Consider the following 16564-nt stretch of genomic DNA (forward strand, 5'->3'; position numbering starts at 1 on the left):
GTCATGATCCCAGGGTCCTGGGATCGAGCCCCACATCGGGCTCTCTGCTCCGTAGGGAGCCTGCTTCCTCCTCTCTCTCTGCCTTCCTCTCTGCCTACTTGTGATCTCTGCCTGTCAAATAAATGAATAAAATCTTAAAAAAAAAATCTTCAAAAAAAAGGTGCAGAACAACATGAAAAAGTGCTCCATATCACTCAACATCAGGGAAGTACAAATGAAAACCACAATGAGATACCACCTCACGCCAGTCAGAATGGCCAAAATTAACAAGTCAGGAAATGACAGATGCTGGCGAGGATGCGGAGAAGGGGGAGCCCTCCTACACTGTTGGTGGGAATACAAGCTGGTGCAGCCACTCTGGAAAACAGCATGAAGGTTCCTCAAAAAGTTGGAAATAGAGCTACCCTGTGACCCAGCAATCACACTACTGGGTATTTACCCTAAAGATACAAATGTAGTGATCTGAAGAGGCACGTGCACCCAAATGTTTATAGCAGCAATGTCCACAATAGCCAAACTATGGAAAGAACCTAGATGTCCATCAACAGATGAATGGATAAAGAAGATGTGGTCTATATATATATATACAATGGAATACTATGCAGCCTTCAAAAGAAATGAAATCTTGCCATTTGAGATGACGTGGATGGAACTAGAGGGTATTATGCTGAGCGAAGTCAGTCAGAGAAAGATAATTATCATATGATCTCCCTGATATGAGGAAGTAGAGAGGCAAAGTGGGGGGTTTGGGGTAGGGAAGGATAAAATGAAACAAGATGGGATCGGGAGGGAGACAAACCATAAGAGACTCTTAATCTCACAAAACAAACTGAGGGTTGCTGTAGGGAGGGAGGTAGGGAGGGGGTGGTTGCATTGTGGACATGGGGGAAGGTATGTGCTATGGTGAGTGCTGTGAAGTGTGTAAATCTGGCGATTCACAGACCTGTACCCCTGGGGCTAATAATACATTGTATGTTAATAAAAAATATATAAAAAAATAAATGATGAACATGGAAAAAAAAAGGTGCAGAAGAACATGAAGTCAGGTCTCCTTCTAACTCCATGCCATCTCTGTCACCTAGCTCTTCTCCCAACAGACAACCAAAAGTTAGTTGTTTCTTTTGCATTCCTTCAGACATGTTTTATGCATATGGAAGTGATCACTCACAGCACACATACACACCTTTCCCCACCTTTTGACATGGACGACATTGTTTCACCGTTTGTTCTTGTCACTCACTTCCCCTTTGAGACTGTTCTGTAGTAGTAAATAAAGAGCTTCTCCATTCCTTTTCATGGCTGGCTAGTATTCTACTGCATGGAGGTAATAGTATTTTTTTTTTTACATGTCCCCTGCTGATGGACATTTGCGTGTTTCCCAGCTGTACCTAACAACAAGCACGAACACGTATGTGGGGTTGACTGGGTCAAAGACCATGTGAATTCTGATAGCTCTTTCTGAATTGACTTTCATAGAGGTTGTACTGATTGAACCTGGCTCAGTGTTATGAATCAGCCATATAGTTATAGAAAGTTTCTTCTGGGAGGCTGTTTGGATTTCACAGGGACAAGTCCCAGGGGAAGGACAAGTTTTTCTCATTAGGGGGCGGTTGATGCGGGCCTGACGTGTGCATTATGGGGTTTGGGGCCACAATAGAGATGGATCCCAGAGATTTGGTAGATATGAATGGGGTCTTATCAGGTGGTGAGGTTTTTAGGCCTCAGTGATTGAAAAGGTGTAGGTAATGGAACCAGTATATCCCCCCGTCCCCCCTTGTGGCTGTAGCAAGACCTAGGCCCTACTGCCTGGTAGGATAAGGGAGATGCCAGTGTTGGCTTCTGTGAGCACTGGCCTGCCCCGCCAGGCCCCTTTGACCACAGCTCCGCTGTGTCCCTGGGACAGGGTGAGGTAGAGAAGGGGCTGGGGAGGGCAGAGCAAAGGGGCGGGAAGGATAGCTGGGACACTCTGAGGCCTGTCTAGAGCCGAGACACCTACTCTTTCTCCTGGGGGATGCTGGAGGAACAGTACAGGTCAGAGGTGACCAGGAAAGAGTGCTTCAGTAGTAGAGCCAGGCTCCCTAGTGCCTGGTGGCCTTTGGTGCCCATTGGTCTGGAGCAAGGAGCCCCAGGACTCTGAGTCCCACCTGCATCTGAAACACTGGTTGTGGAGACTAGGTGGTTGACTAGCGCACACGGTAAATGTGCTAACAGGAAAGACTGCCTCTCCACACCTTCCCTTCTTTCCCAGGGGTGAGCTTGGGTCATGGGTCACCCATAGAGCAGGCTTCCTCGGTATCACCATGATGATAATTGGGTCCTGAAAGTTCCTTCTGGGGCAAAGGAGGAAATATCTGCATATTCCTGTATACCCAAAATAGCACTTTTTTTTGGTAAAACGACTTCACATCCTATTTAAAAGGACACATCCCCTTCATTAGTCTCCCCAACCCTTCATGGACTCCTCTGGAATTTGTCCCTCTGCTGTTGTTCAGCTCAGGTGTGGCTGTGTATTTAGGGGATGCTCACAACCAGGCATGCATACGTCATGTAGAATGCACACACACAACACACACATATATGTACACATGCACACACACATATATGTATAGAAACACACACACACACACTTACATACATGGTATTCACTGTTGAGGTAGCTGAACCTTGGCTTGCCCCTCCCCTCCCTGAAAGAGCAGGAGCTTCCCACCCAGAACGGAAAGGACAAAAGAAGTGAGTAGCTATAACGGAGCCATGGGTGGGAGGATCATAACTAAACCCAGCTCCCATGTGGGGAAGACCCAGGAACCACAGAGGAGACAAACCCCATACCCCCCTGTGAGTTTTCCGGTCTTTCTGTCTGCTGTCTTGGCAAGGCAGATTTCTAGGCATTTGCCAAGTCTACAACTGAGATTTTTCCTGCTTGGACATTTTTTCCTAGGTAGGATGGAATGAAAATGAGAAGATTGAGGCAGTAAAATGGGTGGGTTTGGGGGTTCCCTATCCCTGCTGCATGTTGGCTGTTGGGCTTTGGGTGAGCTGTGTCTCATGGGCCTCAGTTTCCTTCTCTCCAGATGAGGTGAGACACACATCCCTCATGGTAGTTTGTCATGAGGACTCCGTGAAATCAGGTGGTCAGAGTCCCTCCCCTGCAGCCGGGGCTAGGAGCTATGTGGTGGTCGTTCCTTTCCCACCCCACCCACTTTTGTCTTAATACTTTAATTTGGCTGATTTTGCTTAACCTCAAACATCAGGCCACTTTCTGGAGAGTCCTCTCCCCCATTTCCTTTTCTAACCTTATCTTCTCTTTCTCCTTGCAGGGGCCCAGATCATTGATCTGATGATGCTGGTCATCGATGTGACCAAAGGGATGCAGACCCAGTCAGCAGAGTGCCTTGTGATTGGGCAGATTGCCTGCCAGAAGCTGATCGTGGTGCTGAACAAAACAGACCTCTTAGCTGAAGGGAAGAGACAGGCAGCGATTGATAAAATGACCAAGAAAATGCAGAAGACCCTGGAGAACACCAAGTAGGTTTGTTACTGAATGGAATGTCTGCTCGTATAAGCTGGTTCTGGGGCACACTTCATCTCATTAACACAGATTGGGCACACAGGTGTCAGCTGTGGGTCCTAGTGAGTGGGATCTTGACTGGCACTTACTCTCATCAAGGGCAAAGGCGAAGATGCTGTTGCAAGAGACCGAAAAATACAGAAGCATAAGGAAATTTAGAAGTTGATTTTCTAGGTAATTTCCTAACGTGACCTGTTGGGGGGTTCTTCTCTACACAGCATTCAGAAACCCAGGCTTCTTCCATCTTGCTGCCTTTCCACTGTAGGGTGGCATAGCCAGGCTGTAGCCAGGCTCAGGCACTACCGTTTGCAGGAGGGTCCAGAGTATCAGGAATTCCCAGGCCTAGAAGAGGCACACACCCTTCCCACAGATTCTGTGGGTGAGGGAGGACTCAGTCCTATCTGCTTATGTCACCCATGCCTTGGTGTCAGAGAGGCCAGGAAACGGATCCCCTCACCATCTGCTTAGCTACAGCTGGGTTATCAAAAGGGGGACATTGGTTTTGGTGGATACCTGGATGTTTCTGTCACAGAGACCTGTAAAATTAGATGGATGGTTGGATGAATGGATGGGCAGACTTTGCTGTTGGAGGGGAAACTGGGAAAGACAAATCACAAAGGACCTTCGTAGTATTTCATGGCAACGGGTTTATGATTTCGTGTTGTAGAAAGTAAGGAGTCCTTAAAGAGCTTGTGCAAGGAAGTGGCTTAAAAGTTCTCCCATCCAGAGATGGCTGGCGGCAGGTGGAAGAATGGGTTGGTGATGATGATCCGGGGGAGCAGAGAACAGACAGGGAGAGGCAGTATGGTGGTGTTCCCAGGGAGAGAAGTGTGGTCTGTGTTCAGGCTGTGGAGGGAGGAGAGGCTGACTGGGGAGACCTTTAACAGTAGAAGCAACAGGCCTTGTCAAGTGATTGACTCTGCTTATGGTCCATGGGGGTGGCAAGGTAGCAGTGCTACTGGGCACTGTTGCAGGGGAGTGGGAGGGAGTGGGGACTGTGGGACAGAGAACCGCCGGCTCGTTCACGCGGCCGCAGGAGTGACTTACTCTGATGTGGTCAAGAAAATGAGAAAATGTCCTTGTTGAGCACAGAGTGTTGGCAAACCTCATTGTTTTATCAATTCCTCTCTTCCTCTGCGGGCCAGCGCCTTTTGATCAATACTAAATAGCGGTCACTGGGAGACAGCGAAGCTTCCTCTTTGCTATGCAGCCCGAGACAATATCCTGCTCCTTCCACCTCTCCTTCTCCTGCCTGTGGAGGGCAAGCAAGTAGAGAGTGTTTTTGTTTCCCCGTCATAAAGATTGATATGCCTTCCCATTTATGATTTTTTTTTTCAGATCTAACACCTGCAGCTCTCCCTCAGAATTCTCAAGTTGGTTAAATTAAAGCTCCAGGCCTGTGAATGGGCCAAATATGTCATAAAAGATTTCCTAGCGCTGCCTTTTGTTAGCAAAATTCATCAATCCGATAAAATCGACACATTTAGATAAGTGTTGCATAAGAATTCAGACTTTGTTATTCCCAACGGAAGTGGATATGAGACTGTAAAAAGGAAGATAAAAAATTATATCTTCTTTTTAGTGAGTTATTTGATCTCCCTGCCGTTTTATTTACTTGTCAGAAAGGGGAGAACAGGTCCTTTGGACTCCTGCATAAAAACCCAGTACAATGTCAGTATCATTTGCTGTATAAACGAGACCTTCTGCGAAGGGCTTGGGATACTATTAAGAGTGAATTAATATTAACTATTTCAATTGGTTAAATTTAAGGGAAATTCTGACTTGCATTTTAAATTACTATTCCTATTTTAATTTATTGCTTAAAGGTCAAATTATGAACTTAGTCACACATCCAGGGGAAATTATCCCCCTGAAACCTCTTCTGTCCTCATTCAGTGCCCAGAGGGCGGGGAGAACTACTCCTACTGGAAAGGATTTGCCCCCCTGCCAGGTTGTAGCCAGCAGGTTCAGGAGCCCTGGGGCCAGCCAAGTTATAAGAGAACATTAGCTTTCACCTACGTGCAGCAGAGAACTTCAGATTATTTTAAATGACCATTTCCTTTACTTATGGTCCCTTATGAAGTAAATCCTTTGTAAATGCTGCTCCAAAAGCAAAGAAACTTTCTACCTAAAAAAGAAAAAAATCTAGACTGATGAATTATGTACGTATCAAAACCTGAAAACATGGAACCTGTTAAAAACATAATTTTTTTTCCCATCCGAAGAGCAATTGAAAGAAAGTTGGAAAATAGAGAAAAATGATTAAAAGAAAGAGGAAGCCACCCAAAGATTTCTTTTCTCAGAATAGCTGCTGACATTTGGGTTTATTTCATTCCTATCTTTTCACTGTGTATTTATATTGACCCCTCTTTTTTCTCCATATTACTTAGATTATAGTAAAATCTGCATAACATAATATTTATTATTTTACCCATTTGCAAATATACAGATTCACTGGCATTAAATACATTCACAGAGCTGTGTGCCCATCACCACTGTCTATGCTGAAAACTTTTTCAGAATCCCCAGCATAAACTCTGTACCCGTTAAACAAGAACTGCTCCTTTCCTCCTACCCCTCTCTGCCCTCCACCCCGAGCAGCCTTTATTCTGCTTTCTGTTTCTTTGACTGCTTATCCTAGGTACCTTACAGAAGTGGAATCCTGTATTTGGCTTTCTGTGTCTGGCTTATTTCCCTTAGCGTAATGCTTTCAGGGCCCATCCTTGTAGCCGGTATCAGAATGTCACTCCTTCCTAGTGAATAGTATTCTACAAAGAATACAAATAGTATTCTACAAACAAAATAAGGTTTGTCCATTCGTCTATGGATAAACGCTTGGCTTGTTTCCTTTTGGTTATTGTGAATAATGCTGTCTGAAATTGGTGTATAAATAGCTATTCAGGTCCCTGCTTTTTCACTTCCTTTGGGTCTATACCTAGGAGCGGAATTGCTGGGTCACGTGGTAGTTCTATGTTTAACTTTTTTGAGGAGCCACCAAACTGTTTTCCACAGTGGCTGCACCATTAAACATTCCCACCAGCAGTGTGTGAGGGTTTCCATTTTTCCACATCCTTGCCAACACTCGTCATTCCCCCCCCTTTTTTTAAAATAGTTATCCTACAGGGTATGAAGTGGTATCTCGTTTCCCCAACCCCCTTTTTGCTGTCCCCCCAGTTTTATTGAGAAATAATTGACATACATGAATATATGTTTAAGCTGTGACACCGTGATGGTTTGATTTACATATGTTGTGAAATGATTATCACAGTAGGTTTAGCTAACATCCATCTTCTCATAAAAATACAATAAATAGAAAAGAAGGGAAAAAAAATGTTCCTATGACAAGAACTCCTAGAACCTCCTCTCTTAGCACATCTCCTGTATATCACATGGGAGTGTTAGCTCTAGTCATCACATTGTACCTGGGACAGGTTTATCTTAAAACTGCAAGTGTGTATCTTTTGACCACCTTCTCCAGTTCCCTCTCCCCCACCCCCCTGCCCTGGCTTCTGGTGACCACAAATCTGCTCTCTTTCTGGGTTTTGCTTTTTTGTGTTTTTGTTTTTATGTTTTTAGATTCTTCAGATAAGTTGAAATCACACACTATTTGTCTTTCTCTATCTGACTTATTTCACTTAACATAGTGCCTTTGAGGTTCATCCGTGTTGTAGCAAGTGGTGGGATGTCCTTGTTTTTTTTACGGATGAATGATATTCCATTCTGTATTTACAGATACCACAGCTTCTTTATCCATTCATCCGTCGACAGACACTCAGGTTGTTTCTATGTCTTGGCAATTGTAAATAATGCTGCAGTGAACATGAGGGTGCAGATATCTTTCCAGATTGGTGTTTTCATTTCCTTCGGATATATTCCCAGAAGTGGATCATATGGCAGTTCTATTTTTAATTTTTTAATGTTCCTCCATACCATTTTCCATAATGGCTGCCACAATTTACACTCCCATCCACAGTGCCCATGGGTTCCCCTTTCTCCACATCCACACCAGCATTCATTAACCCCTTATCTTTTTGGCAATGTCCATTCTAACACATGTATGAAGTGATATCTCATTGTGGTTTTAACTTGCATTTTCTTAACGACTAGTGATGTTGAACATCTTTCCATATACCAATTGGCCTTTCAGATATCTTCTTTGGAGAAATGTCTGTTTAGGTTCTTTGCCCATTTTTCAATCATGTTTTTGTTGTTGTTGAATTGTAAGGGATCTTTATATATTCTGGATATCAATCCCTTGTCAAATATATAATTTGCAAATGTTTTCTTCTATTCTGTAAGTTGACTTTTTACTTTCCTCATGGTGTCCTTGGAGGCACAAAAGTTTTTACCTTTGATAAATCCAATATATTTATTTTTTCTTTTGTTGCCTATATTTTTGGTGTCCTATCCATGAAATTGTTGCCAAATCCAATGTCATGAAGATTTTCCCCAGTGTTTTTTCTAAGACTTTTATAGTGTTAGCTCTTAAGTTTAGGTCTTTTATCTATTTCTATATGTGGTAATTTTAATATATGGAATAAGTTTATATGTAGTATAAGTTAAGGGTCAAACTTCGTTATTTGCATGTGGCTATCCAGTTTTCCCAGCACTGTTGAAAGGATTGCCCTTTCCCCTTTTACTCTTGTCAAAAACCAATTGATTATACATGTGTGGGTTTATTTCTGGGTTCTCTGTTCTGTACCATTGGTCTATGTGTCTGTCCTTATGCTAGTACCACACTACTTTGTTTACCTTTGTAGTAAGTTTCAAAGTCAGAACGTTGAGTCCTCCAGCTTTCTGCTTCTTTTCCAATATTATTTTGGCTATTTGAGGCCCCTTGCAATTCCTATACGAATTGGAGAATCTGTTTTTCCATTTTCTGCAAAAAATGGTTGTTGGAATTTTCATAGGGATCTCATTGAATCTGTAGATCCCTTTGGGTGGTACGAACATCTAGTGTTAGGTCTTCCAGTCCATGAACGTGATGCCTTTCCATTTGTTTAGATCTTCTTTAATTTTCCTAATCAGTATTTTGTAGTTTTCATTATATAGGTCTTTCACATCCTTGGTTAGGTGTATTCCCAAGTATTTAATTCTTTTAGATGCCATTATAAATGGAGCTGCCTTCTCAGTTTCCTTTTCAGATTGTTTTCTGCTGGAGTTCAGAAACAACTGATTTTTGTGTGTTGATCTTATGCCCTGCGACTTTGCTGAATTCAGTTCTTCCTTTTAAACATGTAGTTGTGGGGTGCCTGGGTGGCTCAGTGGGTTAACGCCTCTGCCTTCAGCTCAGGTCATAATCCCAGGGTCCTGGGATTGAGCCCCGCGTCGGGCTCTCTGCTCAGCGGGGAGCCTGCTTCCTGCCCCCCTCTCTCTGCCTGCCACTCTGCCTACTTGTGATCTCTGTCTGTCAAATAAATAAATAAAATCTTTAAAAAAAATAAACATGTAGTCTTAATCATGAGCTATTTGCATTTTTGATTTCTGCTTTTATTACTTAACATTTTGTATAGCCCTTCCTCATGTAAGCATCACTCCATTGTAGGCCCTTTAGATTGGTGTAAGTTTTCTTCTTATAAATAAACAACCCTGGGGTGAACATCTTTGACCATCCTTAAACATTTTCTGCATTTTCGGGTTTTTTCGTTCTGAGACATTGAAGGTGTGAGATTACTGGACTGAAGGGCACGAGTCCTTTCAGACCTGTGATTGTGCACTCCGTTATTCTTTTCCAAAAGGGTTTGCACTGTTCACACAGATGTATTCACAGCTACCTTTGGCTTCTAATTTTAAAATATGTTTGAAACTTAGTTGGGTAGAAATGGTATGTTACTCTTGTTTTAATATGTAATTCTGTAATTAGTGGAGACGTTAAACATTTTTCCTTAAGTGTTTTAAATAGTTGTGCTTTTTGTTTGTTTGTTTTGTTTTGTTTTAAGGATTTTATTTATTTATTTGACAGACAGAGATCACAAGTAGGCAGAGAGGCAGGCAGAGAGAGGGGGAAGCAGGCTCCCCGCTGAGCAGAGAGCCTGATGTGGGGCTCGATCCCAGAACCCTGGGATTAGACCTGAGCTAAAGGCAGAGGCTTCAACACACTGAGCCACCCAGGCGCCCCAATAGTTGTGCTTTTGTGTGTTTGAATTAGGCCTATACATTTTGTCTGTTTGCCTCTTGTGATTTTTTAATGCTTTCCTTTTGATTTTTAGGAGTGTTTGAGATTAACAAATATGTTGTTATTAATTAACCCTTTGCCTGTCATGTTTGCTACAAATAAGTCTTTCCATTTTAGTTGGTTTTTTTTGACATGCAGAAGTTTCTAATTTTTGTGTAGTCAAACTCTTTGATTGTTTTTCTTTGTGATTTCTTTATCTCTGAAAGCATTTAAAATTACTCTTGCATAAGCATTTATCAATGTTAACAGAAATCAAAATAGAAGATAAAAATGTACCCACAATCTCCCCAGTGCATCAAATTAAAGTGTTCTTTCCCCAGGATCCCTGTCAGTCTTTCCCACATGTACATAATTTGAGGTAGTTGTTATCACAACATTGACACTGTTCTGTGTTCTAGGCTTTTCTGTTTATTTTCCCACTAAATGTTATCATCTGACAGCATCCTTGATGCATCTTTCTCCCAGACTCCCTCTGTTTCCTCCTGCTTTTTAAACACTTTCTGTTTCCTTATTTCTGTTTTAGGCAAGGCCATCTGCTGAGAGCCCACCCGGGGCTCCCTTGGCCCTGCCTCCCTCCCTGGAGTTGAGTGGAATGCCAAGTCTCAAGTGATTGGGCGGCTGCCCAGCTGACTTACAAGGTGTGTGTTTCCTACTAGCTCTGTGGCGGACTAGCTGTGTGGTCTTGGGCAACTCGCTTTATCTTTCTGAGTTGGTCTCTCTTCTTTTGAGCTGATTAAGTTTAGCTTCACAGCATTCGTTCTGAGGGAGCGTTCGATGGCACACACATAATAGATACTCAGCCATCACAGCCGTAAGGTGCGGAGCACCTACTGTGTGCTTAGCACCGTACCAGGGATTTCCCATAGTAACTGGGGGCGGGGGGGAAGGCTTTGTGTCTGGGTTGACAGGTTAGAAAACTAAAGTATAAATACCAGCCGTTTTGAATTTCACTATTCCAAACCGACAACTTACACAAGTGTCCCCTCCTTTTCAAAGTTTGCATTACACCACTTGGCTTTCATGCAAGACCTACCTTATTAGTACGTGCTTTTGCAAACTGAGGGAAATCCGAAGGGGATTTTTGTTTTTATGAGAAAAGACGAAAAGCAACGATAGTGTACAGTGTCTGCTTCGCAGCTTGTCTTTAGAGTGGTGCTGCCAAGCCTCTTCCCTGGGAACTACACTCAGCATCTCAGCCTCCAGCTGCCATCGCTTTGAACTGTGTCTCTGAGCATCTGTGCCTTATGTCGATTTATTTTGTACATCTGTAAGTAGATGTGTCCTAACGTATCAGAAGAACCTAGGAGAGGTTATGTTTTGGGTCTGGGAACACTCATTTTTCTATATAAACGAATGGTAATTGCTTCTTCACTTTATGCCATTTTGCCTTACGGAAGCTTTTAGAGGAATGGCCTACTTTCAGAGACTGGGGAAACCTGTGCTTTATTTCTTTATGTCTTTTACATGAGTTATACACACATGCATGCGCACATACATGCATGCACACTTTTTTTTTTTTTTAACTTATCTTAGATCGTTTTTCTGTGTTGTCGAAGGTCAGCCTGCATGCACAGTCAGCATGTCTGAGCTTGGTTGGAACTGTGATGTCCCACAGCTGTGCGGGGAGCCGGGAGGAGGTGGTGGGTGCTGGGAACAGGAGGAGCATTTGAATGTGCTCCAGGTCGGCTCCTGCCTGCACTGCTGAGCTGTGGGGGTAGGCCCAGGGCTCTTCCTGACATCTCTGGTTGGAGCCTCTTGTGCTCCTAGAACACAGACACCAGTCTGGATCTGAAACTCAGGCAAGAGGGGCCTCTTGTCCCCTTAGGGGCTGCTGAACTTTACTTCTGCTTCTAGAAGCCAGGATCCCCAATGTGTGGCGTATTCAGGAAATCAGCAAGGCCAGCTTCTCTTGAGCCTGGGAAAGGGCCAGCTACTCAGCCCAACACGCCGTTATGTTTTGTTACAATACATTGCCCAAAAGGGTTTGGATAAAAAATAATTGAATTTCCGAAAGCTTTATGGTTAATCGCTGGAATTCTTAGTGCACGCTTTTAGCCTTCTCTGTCCCTCTGGGCCTCAGGCTCATGGAGTGTAAGCAGAGATGATGCACATGTACTGGGTCCTGGCTTGTGGTTGGGTCCTGGTTCACTGACTGCCGTGGCTGAAGTCCTCCCTCTGGACTGAGAATGGACTCTTCCTCTCCTCCGTCATGGGAGAGGCCTGGACTCTGGACTCCTACAGACCAGCCACTTACTCCCTGCAACCCCTGGCAGCCCCCAGCAAGTCCCTTGGCTTCTCTGAAAATAGGGGTCAGAGCCCCTGTTCATGGGGTGCTGAGATCACACGAGAGCACGTAGCATGGAGCTAGCACAGAGCAGGCTGTCCACTCCTTTCCTCTCCTTTTCTTTCTTTTTCTCTTGTGTTTCTTGCCTTCTTTGTCTCTCTTCCTTGGCGTTTTTATTTCTTCCCTCACTATTTCTTTCTTTATTATTCTTTTTCCTCCCTCCTTCCCTCTCCAAAGTGTCTCCTTTCTTTCTGGGCAAATATCTCAGTTCTGCCACTTCTGTGAGGGCAGCATGGTCTGTCTGGGCTGCTCTGGAGTTGAGTGGTGAGTGGGTCACAGGTCCTGTTTGGAATCTCTCCTCTGAACTTGCCTCATTTTGTCACACTGACCTCTGGACAGCCAGTGGCCCCTGAGAACTTGCTCTTTAGGGAGCTCCAGCATGTCACAGTTACTTCCTTTCTTCTTTTAAAAAAAAGCCTGATTTTTTTTTAAAGGACATGGAGCCAAAGACCAACTGAACCAAGCCCCCCATGTTCTAAAGAGTGTACTTCCCATGCACTCGGGCAGGAAAGACCAAGGGGTGGAGGAGGTAAGAGCGGGAGATTTGCTGAGCAGTTCAAGAAGAGAGCTGAGTTAGCTTCCTCTGAGTAGCATGGGGGCTTCTGAGAAGGTGAATTGGCTTCTGGTCTGGGAGTCAGGAATTTGAATTGGTGTTACATTATGTTACGTTACGTTACTTTACGTTACCTTACTTACTACTTATTTTATGTTATATTATGTTATGTTACTATTTATTTAGAGAGCGAGGAAAGTGCATGTGCATGCACAAGTGGCAAGGAACTGAGGAAGAAGGAGAGACAGAATTTTAAGCCGGCCCCGTACCCAGTGGGGAGTCTGACCCTGAGAGCATGATCTGAGCTGAAATCAAGAGTTGGGTGCTTAACCGACTGAGCCACCCAGGTGCCACTTGAATTGGTTTCCAAAAGTCAGTGATAACCAAGCAGGAGCAAGTTCAGAATACATGATGCAGGTCAGGACACAGACCACTCAGGAGGGATGCAGGCAACTAGTGGCTGCCCTGGTTCTAAGGACTGTTACCAGATTCCCTACTGTGCTTTCCACACTTTAGCTTATTTGGGGTGGGAGACAGCCCTGCAGTGTAGGTCATGCTATTTTCTGTAGGACAGGGAAATGGAGGCTGAGTGAGGTGGAGTGACAATTCAGCTGTGCGTTGGAAATTAGTTCTACGGTCCTTGGCTTCTTGCTTACAATCCCATTCTCTCTGCCTTGCCTCAAGTCGCCTGTCACCAGGGTTAGCTTTGGATAGGCAGAGGAAGGAAGGGGAGTGGGAGCAGCAGTAGAATAGAGTTTGGCGCTAGGCAAAGACTTGAGTTTTTACCTGTGTTTCCAGGGGGTTTGGTGAGTTGAGTCAGTGTGAGGAGGCTGGGGCAGACCATAGAGGGCCTTGTGGACCAGCCTGGATGCTGGGTTTCATCCTGGGACAGTCATGCAGTCCCTGAAAGTGTGTAGAGGAAAAGGCTGATACCTCAGAGGTCATCACAGGTCATGACAGGAAGGTCATTACAGCCATGGTCAGTGCCTGGTATAGGGCCATACACTGACTTTGGAGAGTAGTTGGCCTGGGATGGTAAAGGCCTGACCCAGGGTGGAACTTGTTGAGAATGAAAATCAGGGTATGGATTGGACCCAGATCCCAAGAGAAGAACTGATCAAATGCAGTGACTGAGGAAGACGGTGATGACCATGTAGCTGGTGATGGCTTTAAAGACCAGAGAAAGGTTGTTCCTTGATCAGAAACCAATGAGGTAGGGTTGGGAAAGTGCTTGCTGGCAGAGAATGGGACATGACTACAGTGCTGGAAAGGGTCCTTTCCTGCTGACACAGATATGCGAACCATCCACAGAGGAGCCTTGGCACAGCTCATCAGAGTGTGGGGAGCTCCTGGAGGACAGCAGTCTGGGGGGAAAAGAGCTGGACTCCCAAGGTGCTCTTGGGAGAGACTTGGCAGTGAATAGGGAAGGAAGAGTGGCTTCTCGAGGAGGCAGAGGCCCTGATGGAGGACCATGGGAATAAAGACTTGGGGTTATGGGTGAAGAGGTTGGGGAGCCAGCTGACTGGTCACAGATGGGGAGAATCTGAGGAAAGAACATTGACTTGACCACTGGAGAGTTGCTATTGACCTTTAGGAATTTAGTTCTCTTTTGTGACCCTTCCCCCATTCCTCTTAACAGTTAAAGGTAGTACTCTCAGTTGGTGTCCCAGACCCTCTTGCTGCATTGGTTTGGGAGCCTTTTATTTGTTGGGCAACCTTCATGGAGGCCAGTACAGAGGAGATGACTTAGTAAATATCCCTTAGCTTGAATGGGGAGACAGAGTGATATTGTAAGGAAATAAAGCATAAGCTCCTGGTGAGTAAACAGAACTGATAGTGATTTTGAAATGTGAGTGGGGAGAGTATTGGGTATTGATTGAAATTGGGTATTGATTGAAAGTGGCTGGGGGTGGAGGGTTTCTCTCCACCCCAAGAGAAGAAAAATGTGTAATGCAGAAAGGCTGCAGGTATGAGTCTAGAGAAGTAATGGAGGGGTTGGTAAAGGGAGGCCAGAGGATAGGGGTCAGATAGGGGGTTCCTTTAGACATGGTAGGGAGACCAGGGAAATAATAGCAGATTTTTTCTTGGACTCTTGCCTTCTGTTACCTCTTGTTGGACTAGGTCCTTTGTCCTCCTTCTCATTGGGTGTCAGGGTGGGGAAATGTAAAGGAATGGCTAAGGGTCTTGAAGAAGCTCAAGAAAGTGTTATTATTCACAATGAGGGATTTACATTATACGTCAGACAAAAAAAGTCTGAGGTTGTACTTGGCTGTGGCAGAAATTCATGGAGAGGATTTTGGGAAGATAGCAGAAAGTAGAAGCACAAGGAATCTGTTTCCCTATCTGCATAACAATTATGATGGCAGAATATGTCTGATATAATTATTTTTGGAACACTGGAGTCTTGAAGACTTGCAAGGAGAAGGCTTAGACAATAAATTGCAATTATTACAATCAGTTTTAGCTCTTGGAACAACAGCAGCTATCCATTCCCCGTCCCTCAGTCTCATGACAGGCACCTGTGTAGGTGTTCCCAGAACAGCTTGTACACAGCTCCCAGGAACCAGAGTGGGCAAAAATGACTCTGTTCTCCAAATATCAGAGCTCTGTGCTCTTATCACATTACTGCTTCTGATCACAGAGGTGCACACAGATAGGCAGTCATTATTCTTATACATCCCTCCATTTTTACAACCCCTCCCCCCAGCTGAAGTGATTTCTGAAGGATTTGAAGGACCAGTGCCTTTATTCTGGTACCCCCTTCATTTTTCAGAAGTCAGACATTAAACACTAAGACATTCAGAAACATTGCAAACATATAGGGGGGAATTACAAAGTGACCATGCACGCCCAGGGAGAGGCTCAGATAAGACTTGAGAAGACTTTATACTTCAGGCTGAGACAGCCTGCAATAATAAAAAGAAAAAATAAAGCAAAACTCCAAGAGCAACCACAAAAACCAGAAAGAATCTGATCTCCAGAGTTACCATATTATTTGACTCAAATGCCCAGTTTCCAACAAAAAATCAGAAGGCATGTAAAGAAGCAGGAAAGTATGACGCAGTCAAAGGAAAAAGAATCAACAGAAAATGTCCTCGAGAAAGATCTGATGGTAGATATACTACACAAAGACTTTAAAATAACTATCTTAAAAACACTCAACTGAGGAAAATGTGGAGAAAATCAAGAAAGCAAATGTATAAACAAAATGGAAATATCAGTAAAGAGATAAACTAAAAAGAAACTGAAGAAATTCTGGAGCTGAAAAATATAATAACCAGAAAAAAATATCAGTAGAGGGATTTAAAAACGGATTTGAGCAGGCAGAAGAAAGTATTGACAAACTTGAAGATAGCACAGTGGAAATTATCAGGTGTGAGGAACAGAAGAAAAATTGAAGAAAAGTGAACAGAGGCTGAGGGACCTATGGAACACCATTAGGCAGGCCAACATACACATTGTGGGAGTTGTAGGAAGAGAGAAAGAAAGGGGGCAGGGAGAATATTTGAAGAAATGATGGCTGAAAACTTCCCAAGTTTTATGAAAGACATTAATATAAACATCCACGAAGCTCAGTGAACTCCAAGTAAAATGAACTTGGAGACTTACATTGAGACATATTATCCCAAAACTTTCAAAAGTCAAAGACAAAGAGAAAATCTTGAAAACAACAAGAAATGACTTGTCACACACAAAAGATCCTCAATAAGGTAATCAGCAGATTTCTCGTCAGAAACTATGGAGGCCAGAAAGTAGTAGGCACATTATATACAAAGTACTAAAGATGGGGGAGGGAACCTGGCAATCAAGAATCCTATATCTAGCAAAACCATCCTTGAAAAGTGAGGGAGAAATGAAGGCATTCCTGGATAAAGAAAAGCTGAGGGAGTTTGTTACCACTAGACCTGCCATGCAGAAATGCTC

General features: G+C 43.9%; 1 protein-coding gene across 2 annotated transcripts in view; it reads left to right on the plus strand.

Annotated features, from left to right (window-relative positions):
- Positions 1 to 16564, plus strand: part of EEFSEC (eukaryotic elongation factor, selenocysteine-tRNA specific) — a 251213-nt gene that overhangs the window by 84363 nt on the left and 150286 nt on the right. For both annotated transcript variants that reach the window (XM_080811411.1, XM_080811412.1), the window contains exon 2: positions 3318 to 3525. In XM_080811411.1, the coding sequence (XP_080667537.1) occupies positions 3318 to 3525 (208 nt within the window). The remainder of the gene's footprint in view (positions 1 to 3317; positions 3526 to 16564) is intronic.

This window comes from Martes martes (genome assembly GCF_963455335.1).
Source record: "Martes martes genome assembly, chromosome: 1".
Classification (NCBI taxonomy): Eukaryota; Metazoa; Chordata; class Mammalia; order Carnivora; family Mustelidae; genus Martes; species Martes martes.